Source organism: Boleophthalmus pectinirostris, unplaced genomic scaffold (genome assembly GCF_026225935.1).
Source record: "Boleophthalmus pectinirostris isolate CB_2022bp ecotype Guang Dong unplaced genomic scaffold, ASM2622593v1 HiC_scaffold_10, whole genome shotgun sequence".
Lineage (NCBI taxonomy): Eukaryota > Metazoa > Chordata > Actinopteri > Gobiiformes > Gobiidae > Boleophthalmus > Boleophthalmus pectinirostris.
The window spans coordinates 35,842,127-35,864,102 of record NW_026570971.1 but is presented as its reverse complement, the minus strand read 5'-3'; the positions used below and the strand labels follow the sequence as shown (position 1 = coordinate 35,864,102).

General features: G+C 39.2%; 1 protein-coding gene and 1 non-coding gene across 3 annotated transcripts; both read left to right on the top strand.

Annotated features, from left to right (window-relative positions):
• Positions 1 to 1,445: 1,445 nt before the first annotated feature.
• On the top strand, positions 1,446 to 20,098 carry mapre3a (microtubule-associated protein, RP/EB family, member 3a). 2 transcript variants are annotated; one of them, XM_020920541.2, is made up of 7 exons: positions 1,446 to 1,547; positions 3,514 to 3,634; positions 5,426 to 5,571; positions 8,817 to 8,973; positions 13,695 to 13,813; positions 15,126 to 15,272; positions 16,065 to 20,098. In XM_020920541.2, exons 1-7 carry the CDS (start codon positions 1,452 to 1,454, stop codon positions 16,113 to 16,115), a joined length of 837 nt encoding a protein of 278 aa, XP_020776200.2. In that variant the 5' UTR covers positions 1,446 to 1,451; the 3' UTR covers positions 16,116 to 20,098. The 2 variants fall into 2 exon arrangements, with proteins under 2 accessions (XP_020776200.2, XP_055013023.1); XM_055157048.1 differs by having other exon boundaries at positions 8,817 to 9,009.
• Positions 20,099 to 21,661: 1,563 nt separating this feature from the next.
• On the top strand, positions 21,662 to 21,734 carry trnaa-agc (transfer RNA alanine (anticodon AGC)). Its single transcript has one exon. It is a non-coding gene; the product is annotated as a tRNA-Ala (tRNA).
• The last annotated feature ends 242 nt before the right edge of the window (positions 21,735 to 21,976 follow it).

Below are 21,976 nucleotides of genomic sequence, written 5' to 3'. Positions count from 1 at the left end.
GCAGGTGAAAGGACCAGTGCAGATCTGTGCGCCTCACGGGGCCCAGCGCAGCCATCGCCCAATCACACTTTGCAGACTCTCTGCTTCATGGACTCAGGGTTTTCTCTCTCGAATAATGACGTTACAAATCATGTACATCTGCTTAAAAAAATCCCACTACACCACTGCTGCAAGACATATACACCACCCTCCTCGCCCGCACACACACCACCCTCCTCCCCCGCACACACACCACCCTCCTCCCCGCACACACACACCCTCCTCCCCCGCACACACACCACCCTCCTCTCCCCGCACACACACCACCCTCCTCCCCCGCACACACACCACCCTCCTCCCCCGCACACACACCACCCTCCTCCCCCGCACACACACCACCCTCCTCCCCCCGCACATACACCACCCTCCTCCCCCGCACACACACCACCCTCCTCCCCCGCACATACACCACCTCCTCGCCGGCACACACACCACCCTCCTTCCCCGCACACACACCACCCTCCTCCCCGCACACACACACCACCCTCCTCGCCCGCACACACACCACCCTCCTCCCCCGCACATACACCACCCTCCTCGCCGGCACACACACACCACCCCCTCCCCCCGCACACACACACCACCCTCCTCGCCCGCACACACACCACCCTCCTCCCCCGCACACACACCACCCTCCTCACCGGCAAAGCTGCATACAATATGTTCAGGCTTCCACCCACTGGAGGGAGCTCCAGGAGCCTCTGTTCCTGCACCACCAGACTCACTAACAGCTTCATCCTCCAGGCTGTTAGGATGCTGAACTCTCTCCTCTCTAACCTCCAGGCAACAGGAAGCAGGAATCTGTGTCTCTATAAAGAAGAAATTTGGACTTTTCCTTTTATTATTATTTATTTACATGTTTGGGAATGAGAAACACAATTTAAATTCTTCATATGTTTTGTTTGACAATAAACTTTTTTGAGTTGAATTAGAATTAAAAAGGTGGCTGTTAACTTGAAAACTACCACTTCATGACATCACAAGGTAGAGCAGAGCATTTTGAGGAGATGTAGACAGACTAATACAAAAAGGTTACTCAAACATGTATGAATGAAACAAACAAACAAACAAACAAAAACCTCCAGGTCTGTTTTTGATGAGGGAACATTATAACCTGACTTAAAGCTCACAAAAGTCAGTTTTCCGTAATACTGTCCCTTTAACCCTCACTCTCTCCTCGGGGTCACATAGACCCGAAGAATTTATTTTTTTATTTTTTATTTTTCCCTTCCCGCTCTCTTGGGGCGGGTCACCCAAAAAAAATATTTTCTCGCCTGGCGAGAAAATAAATGTTTGGGCCTTGTTATTTTCCCTTTAAAGCCTCAGTAACATAAGCAGCATCACGCTCCAAAGCCACCATCACATTACCATCATGTGTCAGCCCCGAACCGGAGCGGCATGTAACCGGGCGCATGCGCAGTACTCACGGGAGCGGCTCGTATCTAAGCGCTGCACCGCCGCGTCTCCAGCATTCCCCAGCTACGTACAGGGCTTTAAACCAACACACAGTGAGTATTTGTGACATATTTACTCTCAGTTCACCGTTTGACCGTGTGTGTGATTCGTTTTACGGTTTGATCGCGCTGAGACGTTGCCAGGAGCATTTGCGCGTCGGAGGCCGTGGAGTAGCCTGGATGAGAGGGGGTTTCTACGGTGCGGTTATGACCAAAAGCTACCGGCAAATCAGCACGTTATTGTTCTCCGTGGGAAAACGCCACACAGACCCACACCCGTTTGGTTTATTAGCGCATTTTACGCTTTGACGTTTTACGCATTTGGAGAAGAATAGCCAAACGTCGCTGGTGCTACTCCCATTTTGCAGTCGATTCAAAACCAATTGATTTTGTGGCTAAAAAACAGACGCGCCCACCTCAAGAAATACGGTTGGCTAGCGGTTCTCAAAGTGCGGTCCCGGGGCGGATATAGACACTCACGGTGAATTTGCACTTCACAGTTTTGGATTGTATTACTAGTAACCACCTCTAGTTCTTTTATTCTTGGTTTAGTCCTGGTTTAATCCTGGTTTAGTCCTGGTTTAGTCCTGATTTAGTCCTGGTTTAGTCCTGGTTTAGTCCTGGTTTAGTCCTCTTGATCCAGTTTTAGTTCTGGTTTAGGCTTGTATTAATAGAGCTTTTTCTGTTTTAGAATCTGTGTCTCCAAGCCAAAGTAACAGAAATTGAGGAACACTGCCAAATTTACATATTAATTCAGATATAAAAAGTGGAGTGTCTTGCCCAAGAGCACAGTGACAGCTTATAACTGATAGCAGGATGCAGACTGTCAAGTTAGACCACATTCATACACACAGAGCAACAAAATAACAACAGAGGCTAATTTGAAATATATTTAATCTGGTATATTTACACTGTAATTACATAAATTCATTAGTACAAGATGCTACTTTTATTGAATAAATAAAAATGGGACCTCACTGGGACTAAACCAAGATCTGAACATCACCAAACACAGGACAGATATAAATGGAGGTTATATTGTATTTGTATAGAAGAGCTGGTTTCAGTGACTTCAATTTTTGCTATCAACAAATTACTGAATGTCTCTCTATACAAAAAATATACAAAACCTGAAAAAAACACCCTCTTTCTTTTTTAGTTTACCTTCGTTTGTCTCTTCATGTAAGGCATCTTTGAGTATCTTGAAAAGCGCTGTACATGTATTATTATCATTATTATTATTATTATTATTATTAATAATAAAACAGTGATGAGAAAGATTCAAACATGTCAAGACTTTTCCATATGTGGAGCATTTGACATTTGTGCGAAAGAGGCCAGACGAGTCAGTGCAGTCAAACAGACAGAAACCCGACATCAACGTTACCAGCTCCACATGTCTGCTACAAATGAACAACACAACTGCAGTTTAGTCTACAATACTGGCTAATACCTTTTGAATAAAATAACAAAAGAAAATAGCAAAAATAAGTCAAGCCTAATGAAATAATTCAAGGTCCCTTATTACTTTATTACAAAAGTGACTCTTGTGAGCGTTAAGTCGTGTTATCATGTTCCCGCCTCAGAAACACACCTGGAGTTGTGTTTTGTTTCATTCAAACATGTTTGAGTAACTCTTTATTATTAGTCTGTCTACGTCTTCAAAGTTCCACCTTGTGATGTCCTGAAGTGGTAGTTTTGAAATTAACAGCTCCTTTTATCTGTAGTTCAGAAGTTTAATTCGTGGCAGTTTCAGGGCTGAAATTATTCAAATAGTTCTAGTGAAAGTGTGTGGAGTTTAAAAAGAGGTTAAGTAGTGGAGCACTTCCTGTATTACCCCATGACATCACTAGGTGGGACAGAGTTTTTAGGGTTTGTGTGTTAAACATGTATGAATGAAACAAGACACAGTTCCAGGTCTGTTAGTAATGAAGAAATGACATTAGAAAAGAAAATAGCGTATTTGTATTTTCTTGCATCTTCCTCTTTGTTAAACTCAGTATTTGTTGTTTTTTTCCAGATGGCGGTGAACATTTTGACCACGTCGGTCTCTGTGAATAACATGAGCCGTCATGACATGCTGGCCTGGGTCAACGACTCTCTGCAGCTCAACTACTCCAAGATCGAACAGCTCTGCTCAGGTACAGCCGTGTTTATTTCAAACATTTTGGTTGGTGTCCATCACCTGCTTGTTTCTATGGAGATGTTATTGCTCTGTCTGGAATGTTCCACAATGTCACATTAAACAGATCTACTTTCAATGTCTTTGGTTTTAACGCTCAAAAAATACCTAGAAAAACATTCTGACATTCTGACTGTGAGCGGGGTCGCCTCTCCACAGATCTGGTCTGGACTCCATGATGATAGAAAGGTTTAATGTTAATCTAAAAACTTTCCTTTTGTCTTGTTGTGTACATGAACTTCAACAAGGTCAATACGCCAATGTGCTGTCTTAAAAAAAAAAAAAAAAAAAAAAAGGTTTAATGCCACACTGTGAAACATTCCAGACAAAGCAATAACATCTCCATGGAGACAAGTTACACAATGCAGCTTTAAGTGAATATACAGTGTGTCCCAAAAAATTTGAGACACCAGACCAATCATTTGGGCAATTCTTCTTGAAATAACCTAAAATTTTCACAGAATGTAAAGAAACAGATCGAGATTTTATACTGAATGTTTTATTTTTGTTCTGTTTTCAGGTTGAGCCGTTCATTCCCAAACAGAAGTCATTTTGTGTGTTGGAATCTCCTCGCACACATATGTGATCCTTTAGCCCTACATAAGATCATTCCTCTTTACATTTTTGGTCCAAAGTCTAAATTTGTTTTGCCACTTGATGAAGTTTTTCCAAATGTTGTATTGAAGCTTCACAGTCGTGGGTGAGTGTGTGCAGAAGATTCCAAACACAAAATGACTTTTCTTTGAGAGTGAATGGCTCAACCTGAAAACAGAACAAAATAAAACATTACGTATATAATCTTGATCTGTTTCTTTATATTCTGTGAAAATTTAAACTTTTTTCAGCAAGAATTGCCAAAATTACTGGTCTGCGAAATGATGTTATGAGTGACTTGTAATCTCACTTCACACAGTAACGTAACACAGTAAAAATCCTCCAGCTAACAAAGTCCTGACCAAGCCTGGCCCAAGGTCTGGAGATGGGTCCCACTGCTCGTGACTGTTGGAATGGGAGAAATTTTCCTCCTGGCTCCATACCTCAACCTTAAAGATCCTATACTAAACAAAATGAATTCTTGTGAGCTTTAAGCCAATTTATAAAGATTTTACCTCCTCAAAAACAGATGTGGAGTTGTGTTTTGTTTCATTCATACGTTTGAGTAACTCTTATTATTAGTCAGTCTACATCTTTGTTGCAAGTGAGCAGCTCTTTTTCACTTTAGTTCAGTAGAGATTGGCAACTCCAGGTCTGAAATTATCCAAATGATTGTTGAGAATGTGTATGGAGTTTAAAAACACAGTGGAACATTTACTACTGACCATGACATCACAAGGTGGAACAGATTGTTTTACATTTGAGAGAAGAACTCAGCCTAAATGTGCAGGGTTTGTGTGAATGAAACAAAACACAACTCTAGGTCTGTTTGTGATGAGGAAACTACATTAGAAGATCAGAAAATAGTCTAATCTGGACCCCTTAACCTAATTATCTCCACAAACCTGCTCTGATGTTCAGCAGTTATCTGTTCACTGGATCACTGTGTAAATTTGTGTGTAATTTGAAACCAACTGCTCTCTTCTTCTCAGCGTCTGCAGATTCAGATGTACACAAATTTAATCTATAATACTCAAGATAATGTAGTTGGTCCTTTTCTTTTGCTAATGCGTGTGTTTATGTTTGTGTGTATGTGTTTGTGTGTTTATGTTTGTGTGTTTATGTTTGTGTGTGTGTGTTTGTGTGTGTGTTTCAGGGGCAGCATACTGTCAGTTCATGGATTACCTGTTTCCTGGATGTCTCCTTCTGAAGAAAGTAAAATTTCAGGCCAGACTGGAGCACGAGTTTATCCAGAACTTCAAAATCCTGCAGAAGGCCTTCCAGCGCATGTCTGTGGAGAAGGTCAGAACTACAATCTATGGACGTTAGTGCAGACTCATACAGGCTCAGAGAGGCTACGTTCAGACTGCACAGCTTAATGCTCAATTTGGATTTTTTTCTGAGGTTGTTCACATTTCCAATTAAATGTGACTTGTATGTGATCTCCAGTGTAAACGTTAAACGCCCCAAGTGTCTCGCATTGGAGGACACAACAATGGCAGCGAGTGTGCTCTGAAAGTCGCCTAAACACTGAGCTTGTCTCCCAAAATTCAGTCCAGTTCTTGGTAAAATGGACAGGTTACACGTCCACGGCCGCTTCGTTTGTTTGAGTCTTTATCCTCCTTGTATTTGGCTCACAGGCTTTTTATTTTTTGTTGACATTGGAGCCAAGACGCCTGTAGCCGCGCTCGGACGTTTCTTTGGCAATCATTTCAAAAAACACTCCGATAAGACTCCTCCAATTTGGCCTGACTACAGCTATTCTCCCAAATTTGAATGAACCCACTAACCTCGCTTTCCCTCCACTGATGAGACTCTGAGCCTGACGTGTAGGTGGATGAATGTGACCTGACCGTTCAGACTGAAGTCACATCTCAAAAGATCAGAAATGTTTGGGTTTTAGGAGCACATATCCAAGTGTCCTGGGTCACATTAAAAGAAATGGGATCTGTGTGGTTCAGACTGTCATTAAAAGATCAGATACAGGAGCATAGGAGTGAAAAAAATCAGATTTGGGTCACTTCAGTCTGAACGTCGCCTGACACAGCCTCGTCTATGTCACTGTGCCGTTAGAAGCTCTCAATCCTCCCTTTTTTGTTCCCGGCGAGGTTGTGGAGGACAGGAGTGATGTGTTTGTGTGACTGAGTGTGTGTGAGGAGGTGGGCAGCGGAGTTTTGGATGTATTACAGTTTATTGAGTGTTTTGGAGGGTGTGCTGTAGAGAATCCTACTGCAGTGATCTCATCTGGAGGTGATGAAGGTGAGGATCAGGGTTTCAGCAGCAGGGAAGGACAGGGATGAATGGTTTTGAGGTGGAAGAACGCAGACCGAGTTATTTGATTATTATTATTGAATTAACTCTACACCAGAGTCTAACCAGGAAGCCAGACGATACATATTTTTTAGGGAAATATAACAAAAGAAATGAAAGAGCCTGGAAGTGCACTCTTAGCATGCTAGTTATTGTCAGCTTTACCGTTCTGAAAGTTGTGAAATGTGCTTGTAAACTCGTCGTGGTGAATAGGCATTGGACAGTCTTAAAATTTAGCATCACGGTTATCACGGTTACCAAAATAATTGCGATTAAGGATCAGGATGACATCGCGATCATTCTGAAAGTTGCTGACCGTTTTAAACAGCTCTGGGGCCTGACAGCTCACTGCTCACATTAGGGATAGAAATACTGCCACTGAAAAGTGCACGCTCAGGTCTGGTTTGCTCAAGAGAAACTTAATCACTACATTGCTGCACTGGCTCTGGGAGTTGTACAAATGTGTGTGTTTGACTTATTTATTTTGCATTTGTTTATTTATTTGTATTATTTGTGTGTGTGTGTGTGTGTGTGTGTGTGTGTGTGTGTGTGTGTGTGTGTGTGTGTGTGTGTGTGTGTGTGTGTGTGTGTGTGTGTGTGTGTGTGTGTGGAGTTTGCATGTTTCTCCTCCTGGCACTAACCATATATTCCATAAATCCATAGATATTAATAATTATCACTTTAATATTATTAATAAGTTCCATATTTAAATAACTGTTATAGTGTGGTACTTTTCTATAAGTGATACACAACAGCAGAGAAGAGACGTACCACAAGATCTCACGAGACAAAATTACCACAAGATTGTGCACACATGAGAAAAATGAATTTACCTTTGGCTTGGACAGAAAAAGAGTGAAGAGGTGGTGAGTGATGTAGTTTGAGAAGCTGTAGTTCCAAAAACAGGACTACAATGACCACTAAAGAATTATATACAATAAAAGAAGCCAACACTGTGAACTGGTTGCACTACTTATTTCTTACAAATTATGTCAAAATGTTGTCTTGTCTCGTTCTCGTGGATCTGATCTCGTGTGTCTCGTCTCATGAAAACTGTTCTGTTCCACCTGTAAACAACAGTGATCTGGAGGAAAACATCAGGGATAAGCATCTTACTTTCTGCACACGTTTGGTGATAAAATAGTTTTTGTTAGGGATTTTCATGATTATATAAAATGTCCCTCATTATTGTGTACCTTTTTTATCACGATACACATATATATATATATATATATATATATATATATATATATATATATATATATATATATATATATATATATATATATATATATATATATAAACATATTCAGTGTGTAGAACAATCAAATCAATCAGAGTCAGTGAGCAGGTGTGGGCAGAAGTTAAAACTTATTGTGTCTCCTTTTATCTCCAGCTCCAGCACGTTCAAGGACATTCATCTCCAAAATGAATATGACATTAATACAACATTTTACTGCATCATAATAAAAACAACAATTATTTTAATTATAACAAAAATCTCTTTATATTTAATATTTTTCCATGACTATTCATTTAAAAGTTGAATAGAAAAAGAGAAGTGTGTTGTTTTAGTTCATTGCAGCAGCTGTTTCATAATGTCGCTCCTTTGCTCGATGAACAGTGTTCCTCACAGTGGTTCTAACATGTGGAACACACATGTTTCATGAAGATTATATCTACTTTCTCTCTGAGTGAACATTGCCTGAGGAATTTCATGATGTTTGACTCTGTACATGAACTTAGCCGTGTACAAGTCGACCAAGTCATAAAAGTTGAGAACATTAGATCAGATGAACAGTGAGTTACAGGTGAATCATAAGGTATGTGGTTCATCAGTCTAAAGGCTTTTTTTTGCAGTAGAAGGACTGGATTTGTTCTGGTTTTATATGATTCCCCAAATTTCAAGACCATATGTTGATATTGGTGAGATGTGATGACAGAACAATATAATAACTCCAGTCGTTTCCACTTTCTTCTGTACATGCTTGTATATGAGATTTCTGTTTCATTTTGCAATCTATAATTACCCCAAGAAATTTGATACTCTCAATGCAGAAGGTAAATGTGAAATAACTGGAACACTGAAAACTGTTGAAATGAACCTAGATGTTTTTAAGACAGTAACATTCTGATTTAAGTACAATTTGGTGAAACGTTATTAATTATCTTGCTTTAACCTGTGAAAACCTGTGAGACTTGCCTAACCTGCTGTTTACCCTTTGACCTTTTGGCAGATCATTCCAGTGGAGCGGTTGGTAAAGGGGAGGTTCCAGGATAACTTTGAGTTCGTGCAGTGGTTTAAAACGTTTTTCGACGCCAACTACACCGGGCAGGAGTACAACCCAGTAGCAGCCAGACAGGGCCAGGACATGACCCCGCCCCCAAACCCAGGTGATCACTACATCCACAGAGCAAAGAGACCCACAGGTAACCCCCCCCCCCACCCTCTCACCTCCGAGACTAAGACTGGGCCTGTCACGATAACTGAGTTTTTTGACTGGGGTTGTCAATAATATCGAAAATCAGATATTAAAATTAGATTCTCATTTGAGCTGGAATCAATACAAAAAAGACCCATTCACCAAGCAGAAATGAACCTTTCCTGAATGTGTTTAGAATGATGTAGATCTGTATCAGAACAAGTGTAAGAGCACATAGACTAGTACACACACATGGACCAACATGAACCTGCTGCACCACTGACCATTACACACATATAACACACGGGAACAGAAAAGAAAGAACTACTATTTAATGTGGAAAATCACATTATATTGTCTAAAGAACAAAGTTTTTTTATTAACATTGTGGTATCGGAATCAGTATTGAGTATCGAGCCTATTCCTTAATATCGAAATTGACAAAATGAGCTAAAATAAATAAAAAGCAGAATGAAACTCTTAAATAAACAGTTTGTAAGTTACTCGACGTTCAGACTGCAGCCTGAAGTGACCCAAATCCAATTTTTTGGCCCCATGTGACCTGTATCTGATCTTTTAATGACAGTCTGAACCACACAGATCAGATTTTTTCAAATGTGACCCAGGACACTTGGATATGTGCTCCTAAAACCCAAACATTTCTGATCTTTAACATGTGACTTCAGTCTGAACGGCCAGGTCCGCACACACACGTTTCTTTCTACGGACGTTGGTGCCACTGCCAAGCAAAATGTCATGACCAAAAACCTCGTCCTTCTCCTTCTCAATCTCCTCCTTAAAACAATAAGTTGTTCATGTTCTGGTTCCGGTACAACAGCAGCTTTAAAATCTCCAGGTTCTCAATGCTGCGTCCATGTTTAGGTGACTTCCGTAAACACTGAGCACACTGAGCTCGCTGTGTGTGACGTCATTGTGTCCTCCAGTGCTCATGTGGGACACTTTTGAGGTGTTTAAAGTTCAGTGGAGATCATACAAGTCACATTTAACTCTAAATGTGAACAACCTCGCAAAAAAAAATCAGATTTAATTTCTCCAGCTCAAATATAACTGTAGTACAGATAATTACGCATAAGTACAAAGAAAAAATACCCACAATAACGACTGTCCTCCCCTCAAAATTATTGTTCCATTCTGGGGCTGAAACAAGTTAACAGATTAATCGCAACTAATCCATTATTGAGATAATCACCAACTGATTCAGCAACTGAATAATCGTTTCTTGACCATTACAGACTCTAAACCATGCCAAGTGGCAAAAGAACAGGTTTTATGACTTTCACAATCTAATAAACAAATCAATTAACTGAAAGAATGATCAATAAACAAAGTAATCATTAGCTGGAGCCATATTCCAGTTACCCCTCAAAGAACAGATAGAAGTAGATGGAGTTGTTATCGTGACAGGCCTATCTCCGACCACTGGGCACGGCCTGCACGGCTTTGGATGGCTCTAGAGCGCCCCCGCAGGACGACGGTGTGAGCGGCATGACACTGTGGAAACATTGGGAACAGTCTCATCTAAAGGTCCTCTGTTGTGCTCAGGCGGCTCTTTGAAGCTTTTAGTGCGGCACATTTTGGAAAAGGATTACGGTCAGGATTAGTAAGAAAAACAAAGAGCTGTACGTTATAGTCTGTGTCATAGACTGTTTAAAGAAGTGGACTTAGAGTGTGACAGTGTCAGGATACAGTCAAATGAAGCTCACCATGGCAGTTATAGGAGGGAATTTGGAGACTCAAAGCATTTTACAACAAGAAACCACTCACCCATTCACACACACACACATATTCATACAGCAGTTTTTTTTGTTTTAGTTTTTTTTATGTTGAAAGCGGGAATTGAACTGCCAACCTTTGAATCAGTGGACAAACGCTAAAAAAAAAAAAAAAACATAATTGGTTGAGCGTTAGATCCACTGACCCGCAGGTTGCTGGTGTGATTCCACCTCCACAGATGAATACTGTCGTTATTGTTGTGAGTGGTTCCTTGTTGTGAAGCATTTTGAGCCTTGAAGGTGAAAAAGTGTTATATAAAAATGTGAACATTTACCATTATTCAGTAAATACTAGACATAAAATAGTTACTTCATTATTTCATCACAACAATGCGATGAACTATGACATTTTTTATGTATTTTACTTAATTTATTTACATTCATATGACTTGTAATAATAATACTAAAAAAGAGTAACAGTTACTCAGTATATTCATGACTGTTAGTGGTTAGTACATTTGAGTACATTTTACTTAATACTGACAAGTAAACTGTATCTGATATTACAGCAATAAAATGTAGTAAAATGTACAAGTGCACATTCAGTTCAATTAAATCTTTATTAATAACACGTGATATCTGGTTCATAGTATTAAAAAGAAAATAGTACGAATAAAAAAGTTAAATACAGTGCATGTTATAATGTATACAGACAAGACTGCCAGTGTCTCCACGGCTTAGAGGTGAATCTGACAGAGCTCCTCACAAGACACACTAGAGCTTCAATGATTCGATTGCTCAGATTCACGGCTCTACACATAATGAATAAATACAACATCTGATTATGACAGCACAGGGTCTCACATCACAATTTACAAACATTTCACTGGCGCTACAAAACAAAAAAAAAGGATTTTTTTCTAGTAAATCTTACAAGTTATTTTTTTCAGTGCGTGGAACACAGCTCAGATCTAGATCAGAACTAACCCAGAACTAACCCAGGACTAAACCAGGACTAAACCAGGACTAGACCAAGAAGCTCTGCAAACTGAGCAGATTCACAAAGTTAAATGCAATAGAGGACCTTTAAGTGTGCTTTGGTGTCAGTTCAAAGTGATTCTGTTCACACCATCAGCACATGTGTCTCAGTGGAGCACATGGAGTCTGGGGCTGGTGCAAAGGTGGCAGGGCATCTGATCGAACCAGAGGTGTGAACGTCGACTCGAGTCGGACCTGAGTCACTATTTTTAATGACTTGAGACTTAATCAAATGGATTAAAGTGCATATGACAGGTTTTCATGTTTGTTTAAATATTATTTTATTTCGGTCTCGAAAATCAGATACTAAAACTGTTGAAATCATGATTAAAGTATCAGAACAAATATTTCTGGTGTAAACTGTGTCAAACTTTTGGCCCGAATTCTCCCAGTGTGATGACATCAGTGAGAAACTTTTCAACGTATTGTCCACATCTCATTTCTCTTTCCTCGCTTTCTTCTCCTTGATTCCTCTTTATCAATCCTCTGTTTTCCAGCTGTCAATCAAACATGTCATATTCAGTGTTGTCCCAAAGAAAACCACAGAGTGAAGGAGTGAAGCTGAGGGAGGCTTCAGGAGCACACACCAGAGAAAACAATCACACTTTATAACTCAGTGAGGAGTTTAGATCCTGTCTCCTCCCTGTGTCTCCTCTGTGGGCGGGACTTCCTCACCCATTTCCTGCAGAATCAAGGAGACGAATCAAGGAGAAGGAAGTGAGGAAACAGAAATGAGACGCGGCCTTTGCTGGGTTTCAGATGACATCACTACCTTCTATCGGAGAATGTCATTTCATACAGATGGGAGCAGATAAAATGAATGTTGTTCAGCTGCAGATTTGTGTTGTTATACAGCAGGTCTATTAGTGAATAATAGAAATGATCAGGTTCCATATTTGGGAATTTACCTTCCAATATTTCATGGCAAAGTACAATGTGATTAATAGAAAAAACTGGAAACCTGAAAACATGAAAAACCATCACTGAAAACCACCAATTTCTCAACGTTTCTTCCCAACTGCTTCTTGATTTGTATAAAACTATAATTCATATTTACAACAAGTATTAACGGACCAAAATAAGTCAAAATTAGAGAATCATCAAAACCTGTAGGGTGACCAGATGTTCCTATTTCCCCGGGACAGTCCCAGTTTTGAGCCCTGTGTCCCAGCAGATTTATAAAAAACAAAAAAACAAAAACAAAACTGTGATTTGTCCCAGTTTATACAATAAATATCTCAGGTCTCCCTATTTTTGACCAGTTTGAACAGTAATGAGACACATACGTTGTCATTTGTTGAGGTAAAATCCAAAAGGCTTATTAAAAATAACCAAAACACAAAGAAAATGTGACTCTACTGACTCACATTAGTGCCGAGTGCAGAACAGTTTTCCTTAATTACGCACTCATTTCACAATTTTATTATTACCAACCACCTCAAACCATCAACGTCCCAGTTTTTTATTTTGAAAATCTGCTCATAAAAACCTGTCATAAACATTTTAACTTGAGACCGAAGACTTGAGACGTGTGAAAGTCCGACTTGGTCCCACCTCTGGCCTGAGTGCTGCTGTTACGCTGCTGTGTTCAAACACACTCGAGACTTTTTAAGCAAGTTAAATTTGACTTTTGGCAATGCATGATGGTCATTTTTGTATGTGAGTGTGTGCGGATATCTGTCACATCACGGACACTAAATCTGTGCACGCACACTCACATCATGCAGACCTGCCTCATTTTCTGATGTTATAATGTTTAAAATTATAATATCCATTGGAGACTAGAAAAGTTACACAGTGCAGCTTTAAACTAAAATAAAGACTCCTTGAACTGAAGAAATGCACGATTGCTTTGCGGAGTCTGTTCTATTGGAATAAGTGCAAGAAAACAAAATGACCTGATCTGTTTTAACGCCTTCAGGACAGAGACCCCCTCCCACAGTGAAAAACATGCCCACGCCTCAGAGGGTCCACTATAACTCCACCAGGAACTCCACGCCACGGAACGGCCTGGACGCCGAAGTCAAGCTAAAGGAAGAGGTGGGTGGAGCTCAAGTTAAAGCGCCAATATCACGCTCTTTTCTGATCTGTTCTAATGTCGTTTTCTCTTCACAAACAGACCTGGAGCTGTGTTTTGTTTTATTCACACATGTTTAACACACAAACCTGCACATTTAGACTGAGTTCTTCTCTCAAACTGAAAAAACACTCTGTTTCACCTTGTGATGTCATAGGGTAATACTCCAAACACTAGAATCATTTGGATCATTTCAGTTCTGGAATTGCCAAGCTCTACTTTAACATGCATTCTTTAACTTTTCTGGTGGAAGGTCCATCAAATGCAAATGTTTGTCTGGAATGTTTCACAGTATGACATTAAACCGTTCTATCTCCATGGAGACCAAACCAGACCAAGTTACAGGTCAGATCTGTGGAGAGGCCATCCCGCTCACAGTCACAATGTCTGTCTAACATTCACGGAAAAGTTTTGAAAATGTTCACAGTCAAAAAGAGGGGGAACCCTGCCACCTGTAACTGAATAAATGTGAAGTAGAGTTGTTTAATGTCACACTGTGGAACATTCCAGTCAGGGCAGTTATTCTGTCCTCATGATGGTGTCACTACCAGGGCTAGACAGATAACGGACATACAAAAGAGAGTCCACATGACCATGTAGAGAACACTTGTCTTTACTGACACTTATTCTCACACTTGTCTCTTTGTAAATTATAATTTCTTTTATCTCTTTGTTTGAACACACAAAAAATGTGTATTAACAAATTGTATAAACAACATACATGTAATTACATTAAATGTTGTTTCTTAGCTGTGATACATAACCAAAAGCATATATGTTCCAGCAAAATAAAAGCCCCATTACCCAGCCCCAAAACAGGACAGAGCGAGCAACAGAAACCAGCAATAGTCAACACCATGAATGTGTCAAACCATTGTTCAACATTCACCATACGTGTAACAATACAAGAAAAACAATATTACAACATAAAAGAAGCCGAACTTATGGACAGAGATGCCACAAGGCTGAAAACAGAGACGTATTTTATCTGAGACTGCACTGAGAACCGATCACCTTGAAAATGAACACATGCGGCAGAAAACAAAACTTAAACCAAAAGGCGTCCACTAGAGGGCGGCAAATCAACTTCACCACAAACAAAGTATTTTTAGAGCTAACATTAAATGTGTCAACAGTACAGCAGTGACGTATCCATAGAAACAAGCAGGTGACGGACCCTCTACCAGAAAAGTTACACAATGCACCTTTAACGCTCACAAGAGTCAGTTTTGTGTAATCCATGACTTGTAAAGTGTTGGTCGTGTTTTTCTTCAGTTGTCAGACCTGAGGAACAACTTCGAGGGTCTGGAGAAAGAGAGGGACTTTTACTTTGGGAAGCTGCGGGACATTGAGGTCATCTGTCAGGAAAACCCCAGTGAACCCATCATGCAGCAGATCCTAGACGTCCTGTACGCCACTGAGGTAAGAGACAGGACAGGTGCACAAGCGGTTCGGGGAAGTAACTGAATGGAAGCGAGGAAAGAGAAATGAGACGCAGCCTTTGCTGGGTTTCAGACGACGTCTTTCTATAGGAGAATATCATTTCATACAGATGGAGGTGGATAAAATGAATGTTGTTCAACTGCAGATTTGTGTTGTAATACAGAAGGTCTTGGGTCCAGTGAATAACAGAAATGATCAGGTTCCATATTTGGGAGTTTACCTTTCAGATACTTGAACCTGAAATCCTGAAGAAACACCACTGAAAACCACAAATTTCTCAATGTTTCTTCGCAAAATGCTTCTTGATTTGTATAAAATTATAATTCATATTTACAACAGGTATTATCCGACCAAAATAAGTCAAAATTAGAGAATTGTCAAAACCTGTCAGAAACATTTTAACTCCCAGTGAAACTCCCAGTCCTGTACTCCACTGAGGTAAGACACAGGGCAGGTGCGCGAGCACTTTGGGGAAGTAACTGAATGCATGTACAAAAAATACAAATAGTAAATTTGAATAAAGGCCAACACACTGAATGCCGCATATCACAGCTCTAAAAAGGCTTCAACACTTGCTGTGTTATAAATGAGCATTTTATCTGCAGATTCCATCAGTCGTTTTTTGTCAAAGTTCTGGGATTTTTTGTCAAACCCCCTTTTTAATCAACTAAACACGTCTTTACCAACCAGCCGACCAAACAAGAATATTTGAATCGACTGCAGTCCTTCTGACTTTTCATTTCTTGACTCTGTGATTGTGTTGTCTCTTAGGAGGGCTTTGCTCCGCCAGAAGAAGAGGTGAATCCTGAGGAGGAATATTGAGGCGTCTGTCTGCAGTTTTCATCACTGGGTTTTTTTTTTTACTCTGCACGAAGTCAACACAAAAAAAAACAAAAAAACACTTTAATTCTGTTTGTTTCTCTCTCTCCTCCTTCACTGTATCTGCAACATACACAGATCAAGCAGAACATATGACCACCACAACAGAAAACTAAACCAGGACTAAAACAGGACTAAACCAAGTCTAACCCGAGACTAAACCAGGACTAAACAAGGTCTAACCAGATACTAAACCAAGACTAAAAAAGGACTAAACCAGGAAAAAACTAGGTCAAACCTGAGACTAAACCAGGTCTGAAGCAGGTCTAAAACAGTTCTAACCCGAGACTAAACCAGGAGTAAATCAGGACTAAACCAGAACTAATCTAGGACTAAAACAGGTCTAACCCAAGACTAAACTGAGACTAAACCAGGTCTAACCCAGGACTACAAATTCTGCATTAGTCTCTTTATCTGTCAGTGGTTCTAATGTTAATACTTGATCATTTCATTCAGTAACAACTAAAACAAACCTGGATTTAATTTAAACTTACTCCAGTATAAGTTTGTAAATACTACTGATACTTTGAATTTTTGTTTTCACAGTTCTGTATTTGTCTTTTAACAAATCTGTAAAGCTCTTCCTGTTTGTGCCATTTGGACAAACACTGAGCTACTAACTGAACAGCACCTTCTTTTTATTTAATGAATTATAATTAAGTATATTTTACAGGTTGAACTAGTCTAACAACTACTGAAAACTGAACGGTACACAGTAACTTGGGTCTGTTGAACTGCAAAACTCATGCTAACATGCTAACACGCTAACTTATATTTTACAGTGTTCAAAAATGAACGAAACGTGAAAATTAACTTAAAACTTTTACATGTATTTGTTGCTGTTTGGATGTGATTTTAGTTTGCCTTGTTGTTTCTTACTAACTTTTTGGGTATTTTTGTGAGAATCGAATGTTATGTTTGGGAATGTTAAACTTTGACGGTGAATGAATGATTATTTTAAGTTTATTTGTAAATTTTGTCAGATTTTGTTGCACATTTTATGCATTTTAGTGCAGGCTATTTTATTTAAAGGTGACCTATGTAACAAGCCATGTCCATAGAGATGTCACTGCTTTGCCTGAAATGTTCCACAGTATGGCTTTAAAGGGCTCATATTAAGGGCGCTTATTTATGTGTGATGTTTGTTCAAAAATGCACCTGGAGTTGTGTTTTGTTTCACTCACACAAACCCCACATATTTAAGTTCTTCTCTAGTATGGAAAAACACTCTGTTCCACCTTGTGATGTCATGTGGTGATACAGGAAGTGCTCCACTGTGTTTTTAAAGTCCACACACCTTCACTAGAATCACTTGGATCATTTCAGACCTGGAATTGTCAGTCTCTACTGAACTAAAGGTAAAAGGAGATGTTGAAAACTACCACTTCATGACATCACAAGGTGGAACAGAGCATTTTGAGCTTTGTAGATTTAGACAGACTGATAATAAAGTGTTACTCAAACATGTGAATGAAACACAACACAAGTCCAGGTCAAAAGATCACAGTTTTGTGTAATATGGAACCTTTAAACCCATGGGTGTTTTTGTTCCTAAAAATACATTTAAACTCATTCCTTCTTACCGTGGTGGGCTCGCCCTTCCACAGACTTGATTTGTAACTTCCCCTAATGGCACCTGCTTATATTAATGCCCTACTGTGGAATATTCTAAACAGAGCAAATAACATTTCCATGGAGTAGCAGGTGGTGGATCATCCACCAGAAAAGTTACATAGTGCTCCTTTAGCACACAGTTTGGACTTATGGTCACTAATGCCTTTATTTAATCTATGACTTTTTTATATGATTATGATTAAAAAAAAGGAAAAGTAAAATGGTTAATGCTGGAATGTTGGGTCAGGAGGGACGGTCTGATGTGACTGGTCATTCGAAGTTTGCGAACAGGGTATTTTTTTTTTTTAAGTTAGGAAATGGTTACGGTTATTGTTAAGGTCAGGGAAAGGTTTGGAGGTGTAACATGTTAGCAGAAGCAACTTTAAAGAGGAGGTATTATGCAAAATCGTATATTTTTTTAAACTTTCCATCATTTTATAACATCCCTGACAGTTTGTTCTGCTCCCTGCGCTCATCCTCAGAGTCGTCTTTAGAGTCACGTGATGTTGCTGTGACATGTTGCTCAGCTCATTTAAACAGGGTTTGTCTCTGTCTTCCTGCTTTAGGAGGCAGGACGACAGCGCCTCCTGCAGTCCATAACGTGGTTCTGCACATTATGGACTGATGAACCATCACAGGGACAGAGGACAACAAACATCATCACAACTGAAATATGGAAATGTATGGAAATATGGAGACAAGGGTCTTTTTTACTCTCACACACTGGGATACTGTCCTGAGGAAGTGGGACTGCAGGTGGCGCTGTCGTCCTGCCTCCATTGGTAGAAAGACAGAGACAAAACCTGTTTAAATCATCTGAGTGACACATCACAGAAACATCATGAGATTGAGGAAGAGCACAGGCAGTAAAACAACCTGTCAGGGATGAAAACAAACTCTTGGTCTGAAAAAAGAACCTAATAACAAACTATCAGAAGACCAAATGAACCTTGTTGGAGCTTTCTTCCCTGTTATAACATTGTTCTCTCATCAAAAACATGCCTGAAGAGGTTTTAAATATCATCCATGCATGTTTGAATAATCTCAAGATCTCTACTGGCTCCTATTTAAACCCTCCTTACTAATATGTGTAGGATTTTGTACAAGGCTCCGCCCACAAGCCTACATCACCCGTGCTCCCAGACAGCAGTTCTCCATAAATACACAAAAAAACATGATACAAAACTGTACACAGCAGCTTGACAAACCTAATGCGATGTGCAGGAGTTTCAGTAATGGGTGCTCTGAGGGGGGCGTGACTTAGTGCAGGGAGTGGAGTGACTTGTTTTTGATGAATATAGCATTTTCAAAACAATAAAAGATAACACAGTGATCCAACAGAAGTAACATACCGCCTCTTTAAGGTCAGGGTTTGGTTATATTCGGGGTCTGGATTACGTTAAGTGAAGATGAGGAAAACAGTTAAAGTTACGTTCAGGAAAAGGCTACTGGTTACCGTGGCAACCAGAGGCAACCATCACTTCCGTCGCTTCAGACCCGACGTTCCGCACTAACCGAGTAAAAGCGTGTGAGTGCAAAATGGCGGACAGTAGCATTTGAAAACATGGGGGAAATCTGCATTGATGTCTATGGATAATGTGGGTTGTAGCAGAACTAACAGAGGTTGTGTCTTGATCTTTTGACTTTAGTGGAAAATTTCAAAATGGTTTAACGGCACGGATCCAGTATTTTAATAATAAAAGTGTATTCTGTAACTTTTCTGCCACCTCCTCGTTTCCATGGAGATGTTATTGCTTCACCGACCAGAAAAGTTACACAGTGCAGCTTTAAAGTTAAAATAAAGCTTGTTCAAAATGTATAACTGCTAAATTGTCTTATTCTATTTAAATCACATACGCCCAGTTATTAAAAAGGCAGTTATTGTTACTATCTATTCTGCAAAACAGTTTAAAGACCAAAATCATATACATTTTTTATTTATTTATTTTTTTATTTTAACATAGTCACTGATCATAATTCACCAAACAATTATTTCAAAGTTAATATTTAAACATTGAAACCATGGATTTTTCCTCTAAAGTCATATTATACTTTTGTGTTTTTATTGAACTGTTGTAATCAAACGTGTGCATACTAACACTCGTCATCATCGCTCATTGACTTCTGTGTGAAACGTGACAAAGGCTGGGACAGACTCCACACACACTGCTCAGACAGTTGAATTAAGAAAACTCATTTAATGTCATTGTGCACTTTTGTTTATTTGCTGTGAATCTTTGGACATTTATGCAACAATCTACAAGACATGGAGCCTTTGGGTTTTGAATAATTAAACCAATGGGAAAGAAAAACGTGTCTGCTTCTTTTTTTTTAAATAAATATAATACATAAGACTTTTATAGCACTTTTCAAGATACTCAGAGATGTTTTACATGGACAAACAAAAGACATAAGCAAGTTAATGAAAGGTGGTTTTAAAGAGATAGTTTTATGTGACTTTACTATATTTACTGCACACAACTGACTCTTGTGAGCTTTAAATCGTGTTATAATGTTCCCTTCTCAAAAACAGACCTGGAGTTGTGTTTGTTTCATTCACACATCTCCAAAGCTCAAAATGCTCTGTTCCACCTTGTGATGTCATGTAGTGGTAGTTTTACCTTATAAGTTCTAGTACTTCTCAAATTAATAAATGAATAATGCGGCATAAAAGGGTTTGTAGGTGGTTTATGTGTGAATGTGACTTTATAAAACATAAGTGAATAGAATGTGGTTCATTCTTTTATTTTAGTGTTTATAATGATAGAAATGTTTTACAGAGCAATGGAATAACATGAATTAACATGAATTAATTCATAATAAAATAATAACATAAGTATAATGGTATGTTTGTAAAAATGTAAATTAGATCCAGCTAATTTCACTCTCATGTGGGACACTCTATTTGAGTCTCTATCAGTGGTTTGTAGTGCTGGAGTTCAGCCGTCCCCATTCACTGCTCTTTTTGGGATTCTTCAGGCCGATCTCTCCTTGTCACTCTGTTTTGTTGACCTTGTGGCTTTTCTTACACTGTTGGCCAGGCACACTGTCCTGATGCACTGGAAATAAATGATGTAATCTTATTCATGAAAGTGGAGAAAATAAGACAGTCTCTCAAAGGCTCTGGCTCTAAATCCACTGAAGCCTGGTTCCTTTTATAGATCATGTCATGTCTCTGACACTGGAGGTGACTCCTGTGTCCTGTTGAGTTTTATCTCGTGTTGTTCATGGGTATCACTATGTAGTACATATTATTATTATTATTATTATTATTATTACTATTGCCTTTTATTGCTTATTCTTTTCTCTCTCTCTCTCTCTCTCTCTCTGTTTGTCTCTCTTTGTTTTTAAGGTGTGTACATTGTAAGCTGTTAATATTGTATACTGGCCCTGGATATTACACATCTCTATGTAAATGGTCTTTTATATTTTGAAAAAACCTAAATAAATCATACATAAAAAAGTATATTGTGGGTTTCAGATGAGATCACAGTTTTCTATAGGCCAGTATTATACAGAGGGGGACGCTAAAATGAATATTGTTCAACTGCAGATTTGTGTTGTCTTGAATCTATTCATAATAGGTTCAGGTTCCATATTTGGGATTTTACCTCGCCGATATTTCTTAAACTTGTCCCGGTCGGAAATCATGACATCATCACATTCTAGAATCTGAAAACCACCAATAGTGTATCATTTTGTCTTATGAATATAAGCAAGAAAACAGCTAAAACCGACTAAAACCTACTAAAATGCTTGAAATTACAACATACTAACAAAAAGAAGAAGGATTTACCCTCAAATAAAAGCCACTGCTGGATATTGGTGTCGTTTGAGTGTTTATGTATATATCTGGTGACTTTAGCGAGTGTGAAGGGGGATTAGCTCAAATGGTAGAGCGCTCGCTTAGCATGCGAGAGGTAGCGGGATCGATGCCCGCATCCTCCAAACTTATTGCCATTTTAACACATTTAGATATCGCTGTTCTTTTTTTCTTCAGTTTAATTTTTCATTAAACTATGCAGATACATGATCATTTTGTAAAAAGTCATAAAACATTCTATAATTACAATCCGTTTAATAGCTGGTAACTTCTATAAATCGTTTGTTTGACATGAAAAAAAGCATCGAAAGTGCAACAATATGTCGCTTTCTTAACACATATGTGATGTTAAGTATACTAAATGCGA